The following is a 20,868-nucleotide window of genomic DNA, read 5'->3' as shown; positions in this document are numbered from 1 at the left end:
GGCGCAGTCTTAGCTCGCCATCTAAGGTTCTTTTTGCAAATCTGGCGACCAGAAACAGGAAGTTGGCTGGCAGATTCTTTTAAGGCACAGGTTGCTGACCTATGGATTAGTAATCAGTTGACAGTCACAGTGAAATAACCTTAAACTCTGGGTAAAAAAACAGAAGAGGCTGAAAACCTGATATTTCTTGCTTTGGTATCGGACCCCCTCCTATGTGCTCTGTATGGTTTGTTTGTGTGTTAGTCTGTTAGTGGAGTTGTTCTTCAGGTAGCGCCTAGAGACTCCATGAAAGTGGACGTGCACTTTATAAATCAGCACTGATAATAAATAAATAAGGCGGCCCAGTTCCTGCATTAGCCAATGAACTGGCTCCTTCAGGAAGCCCACATCTTTTCATTAGATGCCACCAGTTTCCCAGCACAGGGGAATTCCCAACAGGTTGTGTTGTGCGAACTGGAAGCACTTGACAATGACTCTCTTGATGTCTGATGTCCACTGCACATACACACATCCACGATACGCCTCACACCAGCCCGCAGAGTTGCAGAGGTGAGTATAATCTGGCCTGTGGTTAAGGTTGTCTCATAGCAGTCGGCCCCCATATTGTCTTGAAAGACCAGTTTGGACCCCAGTGGATGTGCCCTTGACTGATCTTCGGAGGAGCAGTCACTCATACTTTTGGGGGTAATCTGTTCGGCTTCACTCACTCCCGCCAAGGTCTCCAAAAGCCAACCCCGGGCTCTTAATAGATTATATAAATCCATGTTCTTTGCATGTCCAACCCTGACAAGCGTTCATCTCCACTTTATCGAAACGCTGTCCCGCGCCATAAAATAAATGACATATTATTCGCCAATGGTGAAAGGCCATCGCCTTTTGAGGGCTAAGTGCTTCTGCAAATGTGATTTTAACAGCACTCGAATGGTATCTCGCCCTCTGAGTTGTGGAACAGATGGATGAATGATCCGAGGCCGGTGTTCTCACACCCACCAGGGCCCAGGAGCACAGAAACACGACAGGCAGCCGCCTGGCCTACTCTGGGCCCGGGAGTCCAATGCTATGTCACAGGTTGAAGCGAAGTTCATTTCTATCGGGGGCACATGCGGAGACAAGGGCAGTCAGAGGTCGAGGGGAGTTCACAAGAGCATAACCTTTCCATCTTAGTGTTACCAAACAGCGCCGCGGCCTTCAGGCCTGCTAGGGTTTTCTTAGCTGCGGTGTTTACTACAGAGCTGTAAAACCCGAGAACAAGGAGTCACTTGATCCCTAGGAAGTGAGGAGCCCGGCCCGGAAGAATGGGCAGCATTGTTGCTTAAAAAGGGAGAAATAGTTGATTTATGTTGGGGTGTCCAATTAGGCTGTAAAGTCGCGAGAGCACAAAGCACCCCCTGGCTCCGCGGGAACTTTTTACCCCATTTTCTGTTCGGTGAACTGGAGGCTCCCCAATAAAGGTCGCCAGTTTTGTAAGGGCGACGTTATTAATGCCTTTGCTGCCGCTCGAGGCTTGTAAACAGTATATTATACAGCAAAACAATTGGCCCTGTTCAGTGGCTGGTCAGGGGAAAGGTCAAAGGGGAAATAGCTGGACCGCCAACAGCTGTTCCTCATGGTCAAGTAGGCTTGTGTTTCCCTTCTCGCTCGCTCATCATTTATAATGCAGAATAGGTAGAATGTGCGCGTATTAAACCGCGGGCAAGGAGGTCTGGGATTTAACAAAATGGCCGCTATGGTTGAGTGGTGTTCTGTGTTGTCCTTTTAAGGAGCGTACCACATGGAGGGGGGTGCTCAGGTTGTTGTTAATGCAGCCAGTAGCTGAACCGGAGCAGAGCGGTTTTATATATATATATATATATATATATATATATATATATATAAAACAAAGATTACAGGGGTGTTATTGTTAGGAAATAGAATTATAAAAAGTACGTTAATGTTAGGTTCACATTTACGTACATGTAAAAAAAAAAACCCATAAACATTCATCCGTTATAGCCACCTCAGCTAACTATAACTTGCGCCCCGTAATGCACTGCTTATGACCCCACATATTACATCACTAATGACATGGTCAGTGACATCACTCATGACATCTCAAATGACATCACTCATGACACCCACAGAACCACTCATATCCCATTTAAACTCTCATACATCCACACACACACAACTACTCATACTCATTCACAGACCCATAAAACAACTGACACACACTGTCACTCACACAGCCACTAACTCACCCATACAGCACTAACTCAGCTATTCACACACCCATACAGCTACTCACACACACACACACTCAGACAACCACTCACACACTCATACAGCCACTTTCACACCAATTCACTCACCCATAAAAGTATTCACACACCCAGCCATACACTCACTCACACAGCCACTAACTCACTGATACAGTCACTTACATACCCAGTCACTCACCCATACAACCACTCACACACCCACTCACTGACCCTAACAGGCACTCACACATGCACTGTCACCCATGCACCCACTCACACACCCATTCACTCACCGATACAGCTACTCAAACATCCACTCACTCCCCCGTACAGTCACTGACACAGCCACACTCTTATGCATACAGCCACTCATACACCCTCTCACTCAACCAATGCAGCCCCTCAGTCACTTGCTTACCCATACAGCTACTTACACATCCACTCACTCTCCACATAGGAGATCACTCAACCACTCACTTACTCATAGACCCACTCACACATACATACAACCACTTACACTTGCTGGATGATGTCATCAGTGATGTCACAGAGCATGTCATGAGTGACGTAATATGTGAGGTCATAAGCAGTGCATTACAGGGGCGAAAAATATCAGCTGAGGTGACTATAACTGCTAAATGTCTATGTTTTGTATAAGTAACTTAAGAACCTAACTAAAACTTTCCTGTGACCTTTGTTTTTTCAGTGAATTTCTAGGTTTTTTTTAACGTTAAGTAATTTTAATTACTATACGTTAATCCAACCACCACCATGCATGGCCTTCAGCTAGACCCTGCATCCAAGCCCTTAGAACCACCCAACCCCGCGCAGTGCACGGCCTTTGGCCGTGCGCAGCGGGTCTTGGCCAGTGGATCTGTGAGTGGGTGTGTGAGTGTCTGAGTGGGTCTGAAAGTGGGTCTGAGTGGGCGTGTGAATGGGCGCATGACTTTCTGAGTGCATGTATGAGTGAATGAATTATTGTATGAATGAGTCTGTGAATTCTTTTTTTTTTTTTTTAAATTTTTGTGCATATCATCAAATATGCTAAAAAATTTAAGGATATTCCCAAATAATGCCTGGTGAAGAGAAATCCTTTTAAACCCATAATTTGACCTTAAAACATCGCTATACCACTCCCCTGGGATCAGGGTACCTCCATTCTGGCCTCTTATACCACTTACCATTTCTATTTTCAGCCCCCGGGATCCTCTCCCATAAAATAAAATGGCGTCTGCAACTTTCTAGTCAGGTTGTGGCCAGCCAATTACAGTTCTTCTATTAGCGCATACATTTGTGTAAATTTGTGAATATTCATGAGTTATTCGCTGCTAGAGATGTACAAATTTAGATTTTCCTTAATTTCTCATAAACTACTGAACAGATTTACACCAAATAACCAAAAGCACAATCTGCGTAACCAAAAGCTATCCTTTTGCCAAATTTGAAGTAATTCTGTTAAGATGTTCGGGCTGTAGTCGTGTCTTAAAGGTCCTCTGGGAATAAACATGGGAAACACAACTTTTTGGACCCCCCCCCCCTCTTTTTTCTTGGGCCCCGATTGACGGATCACCCCGAAACTTTCCATGTGCAACAAGAAACACCGGGGCACTTTTTGGGAAAATTTTGTGAAGATTCGTCAAAAGGTGCAAAGATATAGGCAAGTCAGATATACATCTCAGACTGGAATAAACATCCACTGCCTATCGTGGGAATCTCTGTTATTTAGCTCCAGCTCAAATATTTTGATGATGCAGCACAGCAGCATCTTTCCAAATGTTTCCAATGATAAAACCTCTGTGGGTCATTCGGAGAAGTATGGTGCAGACACGTACCTATTACTAAAAAGATTCTGAAAGCCATGCCCTTTATGGAAGACTTAATACAATGCAAACCACTTCCCCAAACTTTAAATATTTTTTATTTACAACTTTTGATGGTAGTCAATGCTTTTAGTCAAGCATAACTTTGCCTCTTCTTTCACGTGGTAGCAAAACTCATCGGGCCAACAGATAATAATGAAGAGCTTCGTTATTGAGACATTAGATCAGACCACATGGGACATGCCAAACTATAAATACATTTGAACTAAGGGGCAGCTTAAGAAAGCAGCCATTATTTTACCAATTTTAAAGGAAGACACTTTAGTTTGTGCTCTTTGTTGTGTAGACCTTGGTGGATACTGAGCATTCTCCATCCGTAATGGTTCTGAAAGGGTGTACATCACAGAGTTATTGATGTTTAGCGTCCCCTCCATGAGACTTTTTTTGTGGCCCAGGTATGCAATACCGACTTCAGTGACTGGGCACTATGATCAAAGGGCAGCCGTCTCCACAAAACCACTTCAGTGGCCTCCAACATGAAACATCCCCAGCTCCAACCAAACGTGTAAAACACCTGTGGTGTGGGGGTTGGCACAGGATTCTTCCATCTCACCACAGATGTGTGCCTGTCACAAAAAGCATCAACATCCTGCCTGTAATGTTGGGAAAGATCTCCGATCCTTGAACTCTCTCGAGCCCTAGCTATATTCTGGATTGACTACCGCAATATAATGGTGGCTGCTGCGTGAAGAAGAAAGTCCAAAATCTCCAGAGGATCCAAAATGAGGTGACCAGCCTGTTCCCGAAATTTGTGAATCAGATCAAGTTACTCCAGACTTGAAAGAACACTCCTACTGCAAAAAGCTGGAACTGTGTGCCTCATCTTGGTGGAAAGAGGCTGGGACACCTTCAAAAGCTGGTCCCCCACTATATCTCCAGATAAGCCATTAGATCAAGCTTTTTGTGCCCAAAAACGTCAACAAAAAATAAAACAGGTGGGGGTGCGGTATCAAACTTAACATTGATCAAAAACAAGCTAAATCCTTCCTTGAAAAATGTGCCTAGCCTCAGAGGCGTCAAGACCGAGTTGAAGACTCATCTGCTCGAAAAAGTCATCGGAACCCCATTTCTTCACAAAGGAATTGGGTTGCATCAACAATAACCAAAGCATCAAACAAGAAGCTGCCTTCCACCTCTACACCATGAGAAAGAGATTGTCGAGGCTCGGTAACATCCAAACCGAACAGCTGGCAGGGCCTTCTTCTACCGCCAGTTGGCTTTGCAGCTATTAGAGTGAGGAAGTCACAGGCCTGTTCTCAGGCTTGTCGAATGGAAGCCACAACATTCTGTCTGTCATCTTTATTTAGTTTTGTCGCTAAATAGATCGCGTCATAGAATTTTAAGCATAGACTCATTCAGTTTCCCCCAAAAAAATGAATGATGTTTCCACCCGTAGTGGGGGCGGGACCTAGAAAAGTCTCACACGCACACAGACACACCCTCACTCTCTCACAACAAACCACACCCCCACCATACTACGAAACAAACAATAACTATACCAGCAACATCAACTTCTCACATGTTACCACCTGTTATACTCCATACCACATGATTCAAAACAGCATCCAACACACTGCATCTTAACACATCAGACCACACATCACAACAGCACATGTCCCACTTTGTTCATCACTGCATTGCACAATATAACACCAGGCGCATTACTGCCTCACCGCAGCATATTTCACTACAAAGCAATATACACCTTTGGGCCTGAACCTGCAATATCATGTCATATGCGCCAGTACCAAACCACACTAGACAACCCCCATAATATACAACTCACGTGAATCCACGATGCAGCACACTAACCACACCATGCAACTTCACACCCCCATCCCCCTCTGTAACCGGCTTTACGGGGCCTCTACTGAAACATAGAATTTTGCTTTATTGCATATTACTTTCCTCTCTTTTCATGATTATGGATGGCTTTGATCTTAACTAATTTTTTGACTAATTTGACCATACCTCAGTTTTCTTTGATATTTACCGGGGACTTGAGAACAACGTAGAGCAGAGTGCGGGGAGAGTGGGCTCTCTAGAGCGAGATGTGGGAGATTTGCATAAACATAACTTAGTTCAAGGACTAGAAACCCTTAACAAAATCTCACCAGACTCGTGTGGTGCACGATGTGGACTCGCACATACATAGGCTGCTTGGAAGGACCAAGACCCCTGGCCCTAGAGAGGCCCCGCTCAAGACTGCAAGTGGCACACAGCTCCACCACCGCTGACCTGGTTAGGTGGGGAGAGGCCAGGAGGACAGACCAACCTAAAAGGAAACCCAGAACATGGCTGCCACTCGCAGTGGGTGGGAGGAGGTGACAAGGAGACCTTCAGGCCCCAACCCCCACAACAACTTGTAGGGAAACCGTGTCCTACACCCAACCGCAGCAGCTGCGCTTACCTAGGACTAGGAAACTTCTAGTTCCACCACCCTCCTCAGCCCCTAGATCTCTCCAGCACAGAATGAATCTCCATTGAGAAAACCCATAAATTCTGGACCTCAGTCTGCTTCTGGTAACCCATAACAACAAGTGGCCAATGAGCCTACAACAGCAAGTGGTCAAGTAACTCAGAATCTCGGGCATCCACGGAAAGCGCCTAATTTACCAAACTGTTAGGCAGGTAAATTGTATTACCTACATTCCTCCAAAACTATTGTGAACCTCTGCGTTTGTGTGTCAACAAGAGCTCATCACCCACTAAGCTCCTTTGGCGGCCTGGCCCATGGTACGGAGTCGTTCTTCGAAGGTCAGGAGAGTGCGGGGCTTCATGCCCCGGAAAAGACTAGACCGGTTCTCCGCTCTTGCCCGCCTCTGTTGAACCACGTCACCTAGTTTTAAGAAGGTAACTTTCCCTATCCTCTTCGGCCATTTTAAACTGCTGTGATGCAAGGATCCTGCAAACAGCAAGGGTTATCATGGCCTGAGCATCACGGGCCTTGATAATTTTGCACTGGCATCGAACATGGATCTCTCCTGAAACTTCCTCATTGAGCCCAGATGGCAAACGGCGGTAAGGCTAGCAGGACTTTCATCTTTCCCAGGTCCCTATGAGAGCAGCATTATGTTCTTTCTTTTGCATTCTGGGATTTTCTGTTCTGTGAAACTGTTAAGATTTCAGAACTGCAAGTATTAGAAAGCAAAGAAAAACGTGGGGTGGATGAGCTGCTCGCCTTGTTGCGGTGTTGTCCGCATAATTGTGCATTTGCCGCATATGCCACCTAATCCATCGACTGCGACATAATCTGCGGATTTTAACAAAAACATTGTTTAAAAAGGATCAAAAGTTATTAAACATGGAGTCGCTGCACATGGAAGGCCATTCGCAAAGGTTGACTGTCACCTATCTGTTGGTTATTGCTGTAGCTGGATGTTAACTTTGTATTAACGGAGCGAAACCTTTTTCCAGAGAGTTAAAAACAACAAGATAATGAAGTGGTGTTATCACAAGAAGTGCTGCATTATGTTGCATAATTGTCCTTGTCTTGCCGTATAATTTAGTCCACCCTGTTGCATAATTTGGTTTTCCCCTGCCGCATAATTCCAGTGGCCCTGATCTCAGGCATATGTTCTTTGAGGGATACCGCCATAACAGACGCAGCACCTCTCCGTTGTCCGCCTTAGGAATCGTCCTTTACTCTGTAGCCGCCCCGAGGCCTTGAAGTGATGTTAAAACAAAGCCCCGCGGAAGGTGGTGTTTGAATTCCGCCCCCTCACGCCGCATGCGTGACCCGCTGTGCGTGAGGTTGACGGGTGCTCCATCACTTGGTCCAGATGTTGGCAGGTGTGGGTTACCCCGGCAGGAAGTGGGTCACTGCAAGCGTGGGCTCCGTGCCACCATCTGCCCATGTCAGAGGGCAGCTGCCCCACACACGCGGCACAGCAGCAGGTAGGGCCCGAGTGGCCATCTGCTGACCCCGCCTGACCTCTCTTAAAAGCCCCTCCGTCTGGGGCCAGCTTCCTTTCTCCGGATTTACAGTAGGAGAGGTCCGACTGTATCCGGCCTCTACTGGACAAAGCTGGCAGCGAGCATCCCCGGTCCTTACTTCTGGCTGAATAGACCACTCTCCCGAGACCACGCCTGACCCTTGGAATTGTGACTTTTGTCCTAGCCCAGCTGCTAATGCGATGGGCGGTTATGGGTTTTCAATCTGCAAGTTCGTGTTTTTTTTAATCTATTATTTTTAGTTCAGTGGTTGGTCACAGTTCTTAAAAGTTGGATGTCCGAGTTTAGTTTCTAAAAATAAATACATAAATAAAATGAATAAACATTAAGAGCGGGAGCCCAGAGTGTTTCTTAAAAGCCCGACGCTGGCGCTGCCCAGGGGTGCCTCGGCTTGAACCCACCTCATGCGTCTGTCATCGTCACTCTCCGCTTCTCGTCTCAGTATTCCGCTTTTAATCCCAGTTTTCTTTCTTTGTCAATGTTATCCTAACTTTCTCATCCCGTTTTCTTCCATTTCTGTGTTTCCCTCGCTTGTTACGAGTCGATGTCTGAGAAGAGGTTAAGTCCCGCGCCACAGAGCCGAGGGACTAGAGTTTTGGGTGAAGGCGCTGTTGGTTCTGGGTGGAGAGGGCGCGCAGTGCAGGTTACCCTGCACGAGGCGTGACGAGCACAGCTCGTACAATCCTTTCAATTAGGACTTATTTTTGGTTTTCATTGTTGCTTCAAGGCGCTTTGTAAGCGCATGTAGTCTGTGTACAGTCACACATATTAAGGTCTGCCTGTTTCGTGACAGTTTCGACATACTACAGCGTGTGGCACGTGCCGACCATCCTGTTTTACGATGTGGTCTCGGCAGTCAGTCACGTAAATATTTTTCCCATTTGGGAGTCGGCCAGCAGGAAATGTTGGGTCAAATCAGTGTACCACAGAGCACCTCAAATATTGCGTTCGCTTGCAAAAAACAGTTTATAAAGTGGAACTTTTGCGTTTTTGCCAAATAAGGCTTTGTTAGTGCTTGTTGTATGCTCCACTTGCCACGAGGTGGCGCTCCTTTACTGTCGTCAGAAAAAGGCAGTTTAAAGATGGTCCATGTTTTCTTCATGTGATGGAGAGAACTGGGCAGGGCAGTGTTAGAAACTCCATTGCACCTCACTGCCTCAGTCCTGAAGCCTTCTCCTTCCGGGGAATGACCACGATCGCTTGAGTCCTTAATGTTAGCAGTGGTCGAGCAGCCGAGGATTAGTCTAGGCGGTGGGTAGAGGCTTGCGTTCAGAGTATCCGACATTGGTTATCTCAGAAAATAGCAAGCATTGACAAAGCCAGTAAGTCTCGCCTTTGGAACCCATTGGCTTTGCCAATGCTTGTTGACTGTACAGCAGCTGTCAGATGTCGTGCAGCATGGTCAAAAGAAGATAACACAAAAAAGGCATAATGACGCAACTGGATCATTTTGTAAGCATGGACATCTAATTTGAGCCTTTCCAGTCCTGGGGCTGTATTACACCTCGCCTTCACCCCCTTTGTGTCATTAACTTGAGCCCAAGGGCAAACAGGCCTTTAGGAGGCGCACTGATTGTGACCAAGTATGAAGTGGGGTGCAGTCACTGCACCCAGGGGGATGCCCTTTAGATGTAGTACCCGTGGGGTCACACGGATGCCCCAGGCAGCGCCTGAATGTAGAGTCTGCCTCGCGTGGGGATGCTTTCCCCCGATGCTGCTCTTCTGTCTGTAGTGAGAGACCCCGGTGTCATCAAACTCTGTACCCTGAAGCCGCGCACTGCCCCCAGTGTGAGTGTGTGCTTGCACTGCGGGCAGCACATTTTTTATGACTGTTGTGCACTGTCCAGGTCTTGACCTGGTATTGTGTTGCACAAACGGACTTGCGTTCGCAGTGCGCATGTGCACCTGCTTTCTGATGCCCAGGACACGTTGTTATTACAAAAAGTTGTAAATGCTTGTGCGGCCTCTTCTGTAATATCGAATATATTGGTGGACATTTAGCGCCGGCACAATTGTGTCCGAATGTTCTCTCATTCACATGGGGGTGCGGCTCTATACTAATGAGAGAGATACTTTGCCTCTCTGCCCACGCTGCATTATGAACGTTGGCACACAGTCAAAGAGACAGTCAGGAGGCACACTGACTATGCATCCCAAAGCGGTGGTATGTGTCACTAAAGGTGGCACACACTGTGCCCCATAACGGAAACCATTGCAAGGGTTGGAGGAAAGGATCCCAGGATTCCCCAGCATCCCCCTCCCCGTGGGTGGGTTCAGTCTCTCGCTGCACCTGCATCCAGGTGATCCACCCCCCTTTCCAAAGCAGGACTGGTGCCGTCTGCACTGCGAGAGACAGATCGGCTGCTTTGAACAGCTGTCCACCTTTCACTAGTGCACAGCACTCAGGGCACGTGCATGGTAGCACATTATCTGTGATATGGCTCGCTGTCCCTGTTTGCCCCTGGTACACCTAGTTTGAGGTGCGCCGCAGCATAAACAGTAACAATGCGCCCTGTTTATTTTAAGACTCCAAGTGGCCCAGCAAGAATGTGCCGGGCACAGTGCACCATTGTGCATGATACCTAATACTCACCTCCTCCCGTCCCCCTGGTTGGTGTTTTCTAGTGCTCCGACGATCAGATATTCCCTGTCCCCTAAATGAGAACAAGGTGGGTGAGGCTGAATTTTGTCTGTGAGTTCTGGTAGGCTGTTTAGTGACTGAATTGTCCTGCATCTTTAGCCCAGTTTGCTTGGCATTCTTTTATGCATGAACCGCTTTTGCAAACTTGTGTGTTATGTTAATGGCTATAAGGCTCTTTTATGTGTATTTGTAGAGTGCTCTGTCACCCAGGGGATATGCTGGCCCTTGATGGGGTGAAACCTGGTCTGGCCTAGGGCAAGGCTGGCGGGACCCATTCAAAAAGTCACATCTTTAGCTTCCTGAGGAATTCTAGAATGGAAAAGGTGGCTCAGATGGGCAGCCATAGCTTGTTCCAAGCTTTAGGACTGAGGTAGCAGCAGGCCTGGCTGCCGGATCTGTGATGTGGATGTTTTCAAGTAAGAGTCAGCTGAGCAGAGGTGTCTGGTGGATTTGTGGAACGTGATGCGATTGTCGAGGTAGCCTGGGCCTGCATTGTGTAAAGGTTTGAAGGGGTGCATGACGAGTTTGTAAAGTGCTCGTTTGAGTCTGGGAAGCAGCGGAGTTCCCTGAGGTGCAGGGTAATGTGCGTGCGTGTTGAGTGTGATCCTGGCTGCTGAGTTCTGTATGTTTTTGAGATGCTTGGTAGGTTGGGTTCTGATTCCAGCATAGAGGGTGTTCCTGCAGTCCAGATTTCTTGTGATGAGGGTTTGGGCAACCGTTCTGCAGGTGCTGGTGGGGAGCACTTGAAGGTTTTCTTTGGTATCTTCAGGGTGTGGAAGCAGGAGGCAGCTGTATGTTGACTTAGCGGTACTGGTGAGGTGATCGTCAATGACAACATTCTTGGCATGGTTGGTGGGGATGGGTGTGAGCTGAGTCCTGCTGGCCACTAGATGAACTACCATGCTGATCATTTTCTGTCAAAAATCACTTCTGCTTTGCCTTTATTCGGTTTGATACAGTTAGTTTTCATCCAATTGGCAATTTCGGTCAACAGGCAGCTAGCTATCTTGGCCTGGATGTTAGGTATTTTGTCTGATACTGAGAACATCAGCTGTGTGTTGTCAGCATAGGAAAGTATGTTGTTACAGGGGCAGAGTTGATACTGGCAAATAGAGTCATGTAAGTGTTGAAGACGGTGAAGTGCATTTATGAGAGAAAGAAATTAGGGTTCTGAAGAACAAATGAGGTGTAAAATATGCAGATGGATGACAATATAGAGAGAAAGAGGGTGATCTAACATAGAGTGAGCATAACAGGAGTGATTGAGTTACTGAACACCACTACCCCTTCCACAGGCCTAAATAATGTTACATTCACAGTCTCAACACATTTCAGAATTGAAACATGTTTAATATTATTTAGAAGAAAATCATGTATCTTAAACAGCTAATAACCACTGACAAAGCCAATAGTCGTGGCTGGCTTTAGGTATGTGTCAGTTGCTGTTATATATCTGGATGCAATAACAGAAAGCTCAGAGATGAACCAAAATACCAGTCAGTAGAAAACAATTAGAATCACATAATTTTAGTGTACATGTTTAAACCTCACCCTTTATTAAATACGCCATGCCTCTTTTAAGCACTCCCCACTTTTTGCATCCCACATACAGGTGTGAAGCCACCCACCCCCGTGTTACTAGAGCAGTTTCTCCATAAACCAGCCTCCGGGTCTGTGAAATCTGAGTATTGGATACATTTTAGCTATTGAACAGGCTCGAAAGTGAAGAAAGACTAAATTAAAAGTCCTTTTCCATCTTCGTCCTGGTTTGCTATTGGGTAATGTGTTTTCTTCCGGCACTCCACCTCCGCCCAGAAGGATGGGAGCAGCGAACTTCACTGACGTGGTCAGTATACGGTGTGGCTCCTGGTTTAATGTGGCAGACGTTTTCATTCAGCTGGTGGACAAAGCACTGATCTCGACTGATGACTCTTAGTTTGTGCTCTCACGTTAGACAGGCTGAACACATTTTCCACATTTAAAAAAAAAAAAAATGCAACTGTTGTGGGGTGATGGAACCTAGTTTCGAACTGATGAACCTTTTACTTTTTTATCCACGTTAATGGGACCTGAAAAAGTGTGTTTGAAATTGTGCTAAACGTGCTCCTCTACTGGCTGGTGAGCAACAGAGTTAATTGATTCCAAGATCACGAAGACATTTCTCTTATTGTTAAACAACGAAATGATTAACTGTCCTACCTGGTAGTAACATTTCTGATTAATTCCCAAAAAAGGTAGATTTTTTCCTAATCTTGGGATAAATTAAATGTCACTGTCCACTTTCAGCATCTTGTTTGCTTTTGACCTTTTCCCCTGATTCTGTCCATCTAACACTAGAAGGTGTGGTATCCAGGCTGGGGGAATTTGATAAGTACACATTTGGTCTGCAGGGTAAGCCAAGATTAGAACGCTAGATACTGGACTCTGTTATCAACAACTTGGCCAGTAGACCACATCTCCGAGCAGCTGCGCTGCGCCCTTGGGGGCTGAGCCTTTGCGCCTAAGTCACGTGTCTCTTCTGCTTTCAACAGATGCACAAGACATGAACTCGCCGGCAGTGATTCCGATGAATTCACCAGTGGGTAAGTGAAAGCTGCCATATTTGTTTCAAGAGGTAGCCAGACGTCTTTTTAAACTTGATTTCCTCTCCTTCTGCACAAGCAGACAAACCTCTTACCACAGCGAGTGTGCTACTTCGATGCAAAGAAATTTCTGTTGGTTTATACGAGTCGCCTGAGTTACTGAACTTCATTATTGTAAAGATTTACACATGTACCAAACGTGTGTTTTAAAGAGATTAGTGAACGTTGTCTGCAGAAAAAAATACGAAATGATATTGTGAAGACTTTTTCTGGAGACACTTTTCGGTAAAGAATTCTCTGACTAAAAACAGATTTTCTTTTTGCTGAGATTGTTTTTTTCATTTTATTAATAAAAGCACTATTTTCCGAACAATTTAAACTTTGCTAAGCTTACAATGATTCGAAAAACGATTTTTTTTAGTAAAAGCTTTGAGTCTAAACCCTAGGTACATTTATTTTTATAGAGGAAAGTGATGGCTCCAATTAATTTACCCGGTGAGTGTTATAAGGCGGTGGTTTGAGTATTGGTGACAAAGTCTGACATTTCTGTTTCCACTCACCTAAGTTTGTGGACTGAAAGCTTTGTGTATAAACCCCAGTTGCATTTCTCGTTATAGTGAAAACTGATGGCTTCAATTAATTTACCCGTTGAGTGTTACGGGGCGCTGTTTTAAATATTGGTGACATTTCTGTTTCTAGTCACATTCTACAAACATTTTTATTGGGCATTAGTCATTTTGGCCGGATTACATCTTTTGCCGACAGACAATAGTTTTCCTCGAACTGGCTGAATTCACACGTTTGTCCGCTGGTGTCCACTAGATGGCAGCACACACTCAAAGAATACGCCCACTATAGTGATGAACTTCTATAGGAAGCGGATTTCCCCTCATTTCCCAACAGAAGCATAACGGGTCATGCCATTGATACTCCAGGCCGCAAATGTTTTCAGAATCAGCCCAAACCAGCGTGAAGTACGACCGTGTGCAGACTTGCACCATGCACGACGGCCGTTTTAGCAATCGGACGCCTCGATTCAGGCCTTATTTTCCTGCTCCTGGGCTGACCTTCTCATTGGAGTTATGTTGCCCCGGTGTGCACAGTTTTAAAATCTGCCTGTTTTTTGTGTTTTATTTTAAATTCATTTACTTGTTCCACAGCAGGCCTTCTACTGGGAGCCTGCTCTTTTCATCCAGAGCCCATTCAGTGAAGACTCGTGTTGTATCACGTGTTTAGCTTAAGATTGTATGGCACTCACACGTTAGCGTGTAATGGGACACTGCACAGAGTAACTATGCAAATAACTATATAGTCCTTATTTAAATTATTAAACAAAATCAATGTATAATGTAGTCTCATAATATCCTGCTTACAGGGAGGACATTCCAGACTGGCTCAGCATTGCCCCAATATGAACAGTAAAGCGTTTTGGGGTTTCTAAAGTCTGGGCACCAACCCCAACTCATCACTTCACTGTTTCGCAAGCTGCTGGCGCGATATCGCCTGAAGTTGTTAAACTTCTGGTCACCGGGATTAAACGATGAACTGGTTAATGGCAACGCAAATATTACTTTAATTGGTTCCGGGAAGCCACTGAGGGAATTGAGGTACATAGAGAGGTGAATTTATCTCATTAGGGTCTTGGCATAGAGCAGCAAAGCACTCCCCTTGGAGGAACCAGGAAGGAACTAGACAAATCCTTTAGGGCAGAGTTTGCAAAATGTACTGCGGAGGGACTCGGTACTTGAGCCACTGAAAAAGTTTGATTGGAAGCTGTTAACAGACACCCAAAGTGTAACAAGGATTTGCAATGCAATAAGTCTCTCATGTGTGAGTTAGAGCTATTGACATTGTGAATGACGATGTCTTTTACCTATGTGTTTTGGTTTGGAGTTTAGTGGATGTATGACCAGAGACACAGCTGAAGCACTGTCTAGAGCACTAAGAATGAGGAAGAGTGAAAGTGGATGAGTGTGTGTCTGCCAGAGGGTGCAAAACACGCACGCAGAGCCAATTATTTCTAAAACAGCAGTGGAGGGAAAAGTGGCTTGAAAAACATCAATTAAGTATATCCGAGCGGAGGCAGAAGAACAAACAAAACCTGAAAGCTTCGGGGCCTTTCTAAACACAGTGTTTTCACTGGTGTGGCCTGAACACATTGCTATGGTCAACCAAAAGAACACTAAGGCCGCAATGCCCAGACGGGAGGAGGGGCCATCACATGCTGTAACAGGAGGAAGTGTGAACACACGTGAACATAGTGTGATGGCCAACAAAAATGCTCTCTTTCTGAAATCGCTTGGGAGGTAACTAAGCACACAAAGGAGGGACTTTCAGAAAAATGCACCAATAAAAAGGAAGTATTGAAGGCAGGCACAACAAAGAACGAATAGTAAGAGTGGGCGTGGTTGAAGCCCATAGGCTCAATACAGCATGTCTTGCAGCCAGCGTATGCACGTTGCCTAGGCTCGACATAAGGAAGGACAAAGACGCATGACTGACCCCTAGCAAGCAAGGATTTTTGAAGGATACTGAAACAAACAAATGGCTTGAATCCCACATGAAGTACACTAAACAAGAGGCTGTACGCTCTACCTAAAAATGAAGTGCTGACATCACAAAATGTGCCGCAGTAGGTTGCATAATTTGCCTTCTCCTGCTGAAACATTTACTCGATCCTGCCGCATAATTCGGCCCTCATCTGCAATGTACATTCCTGGGGCCCTGATTATACTTCAGGGTGCACCCTCAGTCCTGGGCGCTGGAGTCACTGCACATAATACACCATTGATAGATAGGACCCTCGAAACCATCCTCATTTTGACCTTCAAAAGGTGACAGGTATGCTTCTAATGTATGTGTTTCACTATACTCATAACATCATATAATATATATGGCCAGCAAGTGAATTTAGCCAGGCCTTTGCTTCCCAAAACTCTAGCTGACCCCGCAACAGTTGCGAGAAGCAACAAAGTCTGAGATAATTGTCAGCCATGTCAGTCAGTCAGTCAGTATGTTATTTACCATCATAAAATGGAACAGGCTGTGGCGGGAGAGGTGTACAGAGGGTCCCATGGGAGTGGGCATAGAGAAGTGTGCCATATTTACAGACTGTCACTGCTCTGAGTGTGGTGCACACCAGATGGAGAACTGTGCACTGAGCGGGGGGGCATCAATTTATATGCAGAGGCCTGCTATTGTGAGGGAAGCTTGTCTAGTCGGGGCACAGACATGTCTGCTGTGCAGTCAGGTCGTGTTTCTCTACTCTCTCAAAAAGGCTTTTTGCCTCAACCCTGCACTGTACCCCCATCCTCTTCACAGTGGGGGACAGAGCAGACCTGCTGGGCTCCTCCATCCCTCGCTTCTCTCCCCTGCCCCTAAGGATCCCCCAGATACTCTTTCAGAAGGACTTGTGGAGAAAAACTCCTCATGGGAGGTCCGGGATCTCTTGGGTGTGAGATCCAGCTGAAATAATGGGTGTATCACCTTTAATTTTTGTGTAAAACACTGTTAAGTGAGAACAAGTAAGACAGCCCCCCAGCAATATCCAAAGATGGATTTCAAACAGAGGGTGCTCATTTATTTTAAATGGTTTAAAGTTTTGTGGCTTGAGACACCGCACCCTATGATATATGGGGGTCACAGGTGTGTGTTTTGTTCTGAGCTCAGTTTTGGCTGACAGGAGCAGTTTTAGTACATGTTCTGTTTCTTAATTCTAGACTATGACAGAAGCTGCACATGGTCAGTGTAATGAAAGTATCCTTTTGTTTTTGTATAAAAACACAAATATTATATACAAAACATATGTAAGTTTAGACTCATGACTTACGATGGCCGCTGGTAACATTCTTATTTTACACTGTTGCGCAATGGACGTTGACCTAAAATTGAACGTTGAGGGTGGGGGATCAATAACCCCTCTTCCACCCCCTCCAGTGCAGTAGCATTGGGCCCCTCAGCACCCTAATGGAGCAGGCTTGCTTGCACTGGGATCCCTGGCATCCTTGCTACGCCATCGATAACACAGGCAAAAGGTGATGGAATCGCTCTATGACTCTGCATAATATAAAATTTATGGGTGCTCACTTTTCTGAGTCCCCTAGGACTTGTCCCAAACAGAACCAATACCGCTTGAGTTTCTAGTTTGAGGAAATGTTCGGGCTGGATTTTCATCCACAAAAGGGGGTTAGGATGGTCAGGATGGTTTGTGAATTCGTTAAAAAAAAAAAAAAAAAAAAGCCTCACTGCCTGTTTTTGATTTACACTGTGATCCTCAAGGGGGAGTTCCAGCCTGTAATGCAAGCACGGCTGAAGACATCATTCTTAGATTCTCTGGGGTTTTATAAACATGCATGCCCCTCTCACACAATATTACTGTTAAAATTGATTTGTTGTGCTTTCCACACCTGACTTCCTTGTCTGATAGTTAGGTTTGGGGTCAAGGGCAACACGTTTTTATGTTTACTTTGTCCTTGGGACAAGTAGGCCCAACCCTCTGCAGCGCACACCCTTTAGCCTCCTGTTTACAGAGAGTGGAACTCTCTGCAGTTGAGGTAATGTGTTTCCAAAAGGTAATGCTGTTCGAACTTGTATTTATGGTTCATTATTTGAAAGCCTTCATTATTAGGGTGAGTGCTGTAAATAAATGTTTTAAGGTCACACTTCACTACCGACGTTGGTTCCAGTACAAAAAAAAAAAAGTGTATACACATGTTTGAAAAGTTTAGGCTATGAGGCTAAGTATAATGCTCCCAGAATGCCCTCTGATTAGATGCAAATGAAGTGTCATTTAGTAAAATGTTTTGATGCATGCTAGTATTTCCCAAAAATATTTCTAATGGAAAATCAGTGTAACCATTTTCAACACGATTATGGGAAGCATGAAAATAAACAAACACTGACAAAGCCAACTGATCTGACATATTTTTATAAGTCCTTTAGTTTCATCAATGCGTGTCTTGTTTTGACATGGCTTTTGTAACACTTTATTGTTGTGGGAGCTACCAGGCCTTCAACATTGTAACAAACACTGGCAAAAAAAAAAAAAAACTTTTTTGAACTCTAAAAGCACACGTTGCCACCAGTGGCATAACAAAGGCCCCGCAGCCGCCCTCCAGGGGGCCCCTTCAGCACAGCACCTGCCCTGAGTGAGTCTGGAGAGGGGGCTCCTCCATGTTCTTTGCAAAGGGGCACCCTCCAGTTTCGTTATGTCACTGATTGCCACTGTAGTTCCTGACACTGAACAAAACTACTTTGTGTGCCATATGCTCCTTGTGGAAGAGCAGAATGCGATCACTCACAGTAAAGCCAGCCGAAAGAGAGAGAAATAGAAGTTTAATAAAAACAAAATGTCTTTGTTAACACCAGACGTAATTAGGGACCAAGACCCACATGTAGGTAGCTTTTTGCATGTCGCAAACAGCGACTTTCGCTGTTTGCGACGTGCAAAAAGCACATTGCGATGCACAAACCCAGTTTTGCGATTCGGTAACCTGGTTACGAATCGCAAAACGGGTTTGCGACTCGCAATTAGGAAGGGGTGTTCCCTTCCTAATTGCGACTCGCAGTGCAATGTAGGATTGTTTTGCAAATGCGGGCGCAAACCAATCGCAGTTTGCACCCATTTCAAATGGGTGCTAACACTTTCGCAAAAGGGAAGGGGTCCCCATGGGACCCCTTCCCCATTGTGAATGTCACTGTAAACATTTTTTCAGAGCAGGCAGTGGTCCTGCCTGCTCTGAAAAAGTGAAACGAAAACGTTTCATTTTTCGTTTTTGTAATGCATCTCGTTTTCCTTTAAGGAAAACGGGCTGCATTAGAAAAAAAAAAAACCTGCTTTATTTAAAAGCAGTCACAGACATGGTGGTCTGCTGTCTCCAGCAGGCCACCAGCCCTGTGAGGGCCGCCATTCGCAAGAGGGTCGCAAATTGCGACCCACCTCATGATTATTCATGAGGTGGGCATTTGCGAAGCCCTTGCGAATCACAGATGGTGTCAGGGACACCATCCTACATTCGGATTTGCGACTCGCAATTTGCGGGTCGCAAATCTGAACCTACCTACATGTGGCCCCAAATTCTTAAAGAAAGTCACAAAAGTGCACCCATGGTATATGTCGTACCCCTATAAAATATTCGTGAACTGTATTTTAGCATGGGTAAATACACATGTGTAGATTTGCTCATGTGAAAATCTATTGAGCATTTGCAAGTTCATTTTCCCTCTAGCCACTTTCTTCCTAACCCTGGAAGAATTTCTAATTCTGCCATTGTCAGGAGTAAATGTCCAACCTTTCTTATTATGGGAAAATATTAGAGAGAAGCTGGTGAAAATCTTTAAAACATGCAGGTTAGTAGGTTTGCAGACTCAAAGGCATTCCAGCCCTGGAACTATTGCTTACTGCTTCCTCCAGCCCAGTATGCAGATCTGCAGAAAGGTGGCAAAATAAGGAAATTGCTACAGTAGGGATTGAAACTGCAAGTATTCAAGCCCTACTATGGTAGTGGCCCTGGCATAATCAGAGAGGCTATTATCAGAGCTCTTACATAATGAGATTGCTGCCATAATTTGGCGCCACACTACATGGCACCAAAGGGACAAGTAGATCTTTTTACGGGACAAGTAGATTTGAGAAGCAACCTGTCCCCTGGACAAGTAGATATTTTAATAAATTCCACACCCCTGCTAGATAAGATTTACAGCCCTGTTTACAACAGAGCTCAGAAAGAAGAGCACTTCTCTTCAGTGCTCCAGATGAAAGATCAAAGTAGCCCCTGAAGACATCTTAAAATGGTGAGCAGTGTATTTAGATAGTAGTTGGTCTGATCTCTTGGGAGGAGACAAAAGAGAAAAAAGGTCGGACAAAGAGAACGATTACCCAGTAGCAAACAAGGACTTTAAAAGGACACTGGCATACACAAATCACAATGACTGGATGGAGCTGAACCTAACAAACCATCTACAACAGGTCGATAAGTGACAGCACAAGCGCTGTCTAGGCTCGACCTCAAAATGGAAATCTGTGTTTTTATGCACATCTTCATGGAAAGCTCGAGGTGTGATGATCCCTAGAAGTGTGGGGTGTCTGTGCTTTTCTTTGCCTTTACGTCTAGCATTCTGGGTTCAGTTGCTAATTCACACTGGATCGTTACCTGTAGCAGGAGCCATGCCTCAGAGGTATCATTTTTATAACTTCAGCAGATATCCGCTGCCTCGTTCTCCGAAGACGCAATCGGACCTTGTTCAGTCGGTGATGAATGTCTTGTGCAGGTGCACCCTTGTGTCTTCACATCAGTTAATTTGGAGGTCTTGTGCAACAAATATTTCTATATCTATTTCAAGAAAATATCAACATGTACTTGTTTTCCAAACACCTTTGTATCTCTGTTCAAACAGTGAGATGATGTAGTCTAACTTCTACCTGTAGATTTACTCTTCCCACTATCTTTACCTGCATCTCTTTTTTTCCAATTAACGTAACTTGTATGTTGCGTTAGTTCATCTGTGTTCTTTCTCAGCAGCATCTACCTCAACAGTGTCCATTATGTCGAGTGTATGTGTGTGTATATATATAT

At 45.2% G+C, this 20,868-nt stretch overlaps 1 protein-coding gene across 4 annotated transcripts in view; it reads left to right on the top strand.

Moving 5' to 3' along the window:
- NR6A1 (nuclear receptor subfamily 6 group A member 1) overlaps window positions 1-20,868 on the top strand; it is a 685,712-nt gene that overhangs the window by 125,689 nt on the left and 539,155 nt on the right. For all 4 annotated transcript variants that reach the window (XM_069241722.1, XM_069241724.1, XM_069241721.1 and 1 more), the window contains exon 3: window positions 13,244-13,294. In XM_069241722.1, coding sequence (XP_069097823.1) covers window positions 13,244-13,294 — 51 coding nt within the window. The remainder of the gene's footprint in view (window positions 1-13,243; window positions 13,295-20,868) is intronic.

This window comes from Pleurodeles waltl, chromosome 6, assembly GCF_031143425.1.
Source record: "Pleurodeles waltl isolate 20211129_DDA chromosome 6, aPleWal1.hap1.20221129, whole genome shotgun sequence".
NCBI classification, from domain to species: domain Eukaryota; kingdom Metazoa; phylum Chordata; class Amphibia; order Caudata; family Salamandridae; genus Pleurodeles; species Pleurodeles waltl.
This window is presented reverse-complemented; position numbering and strand designations above follow the sequence as displayed.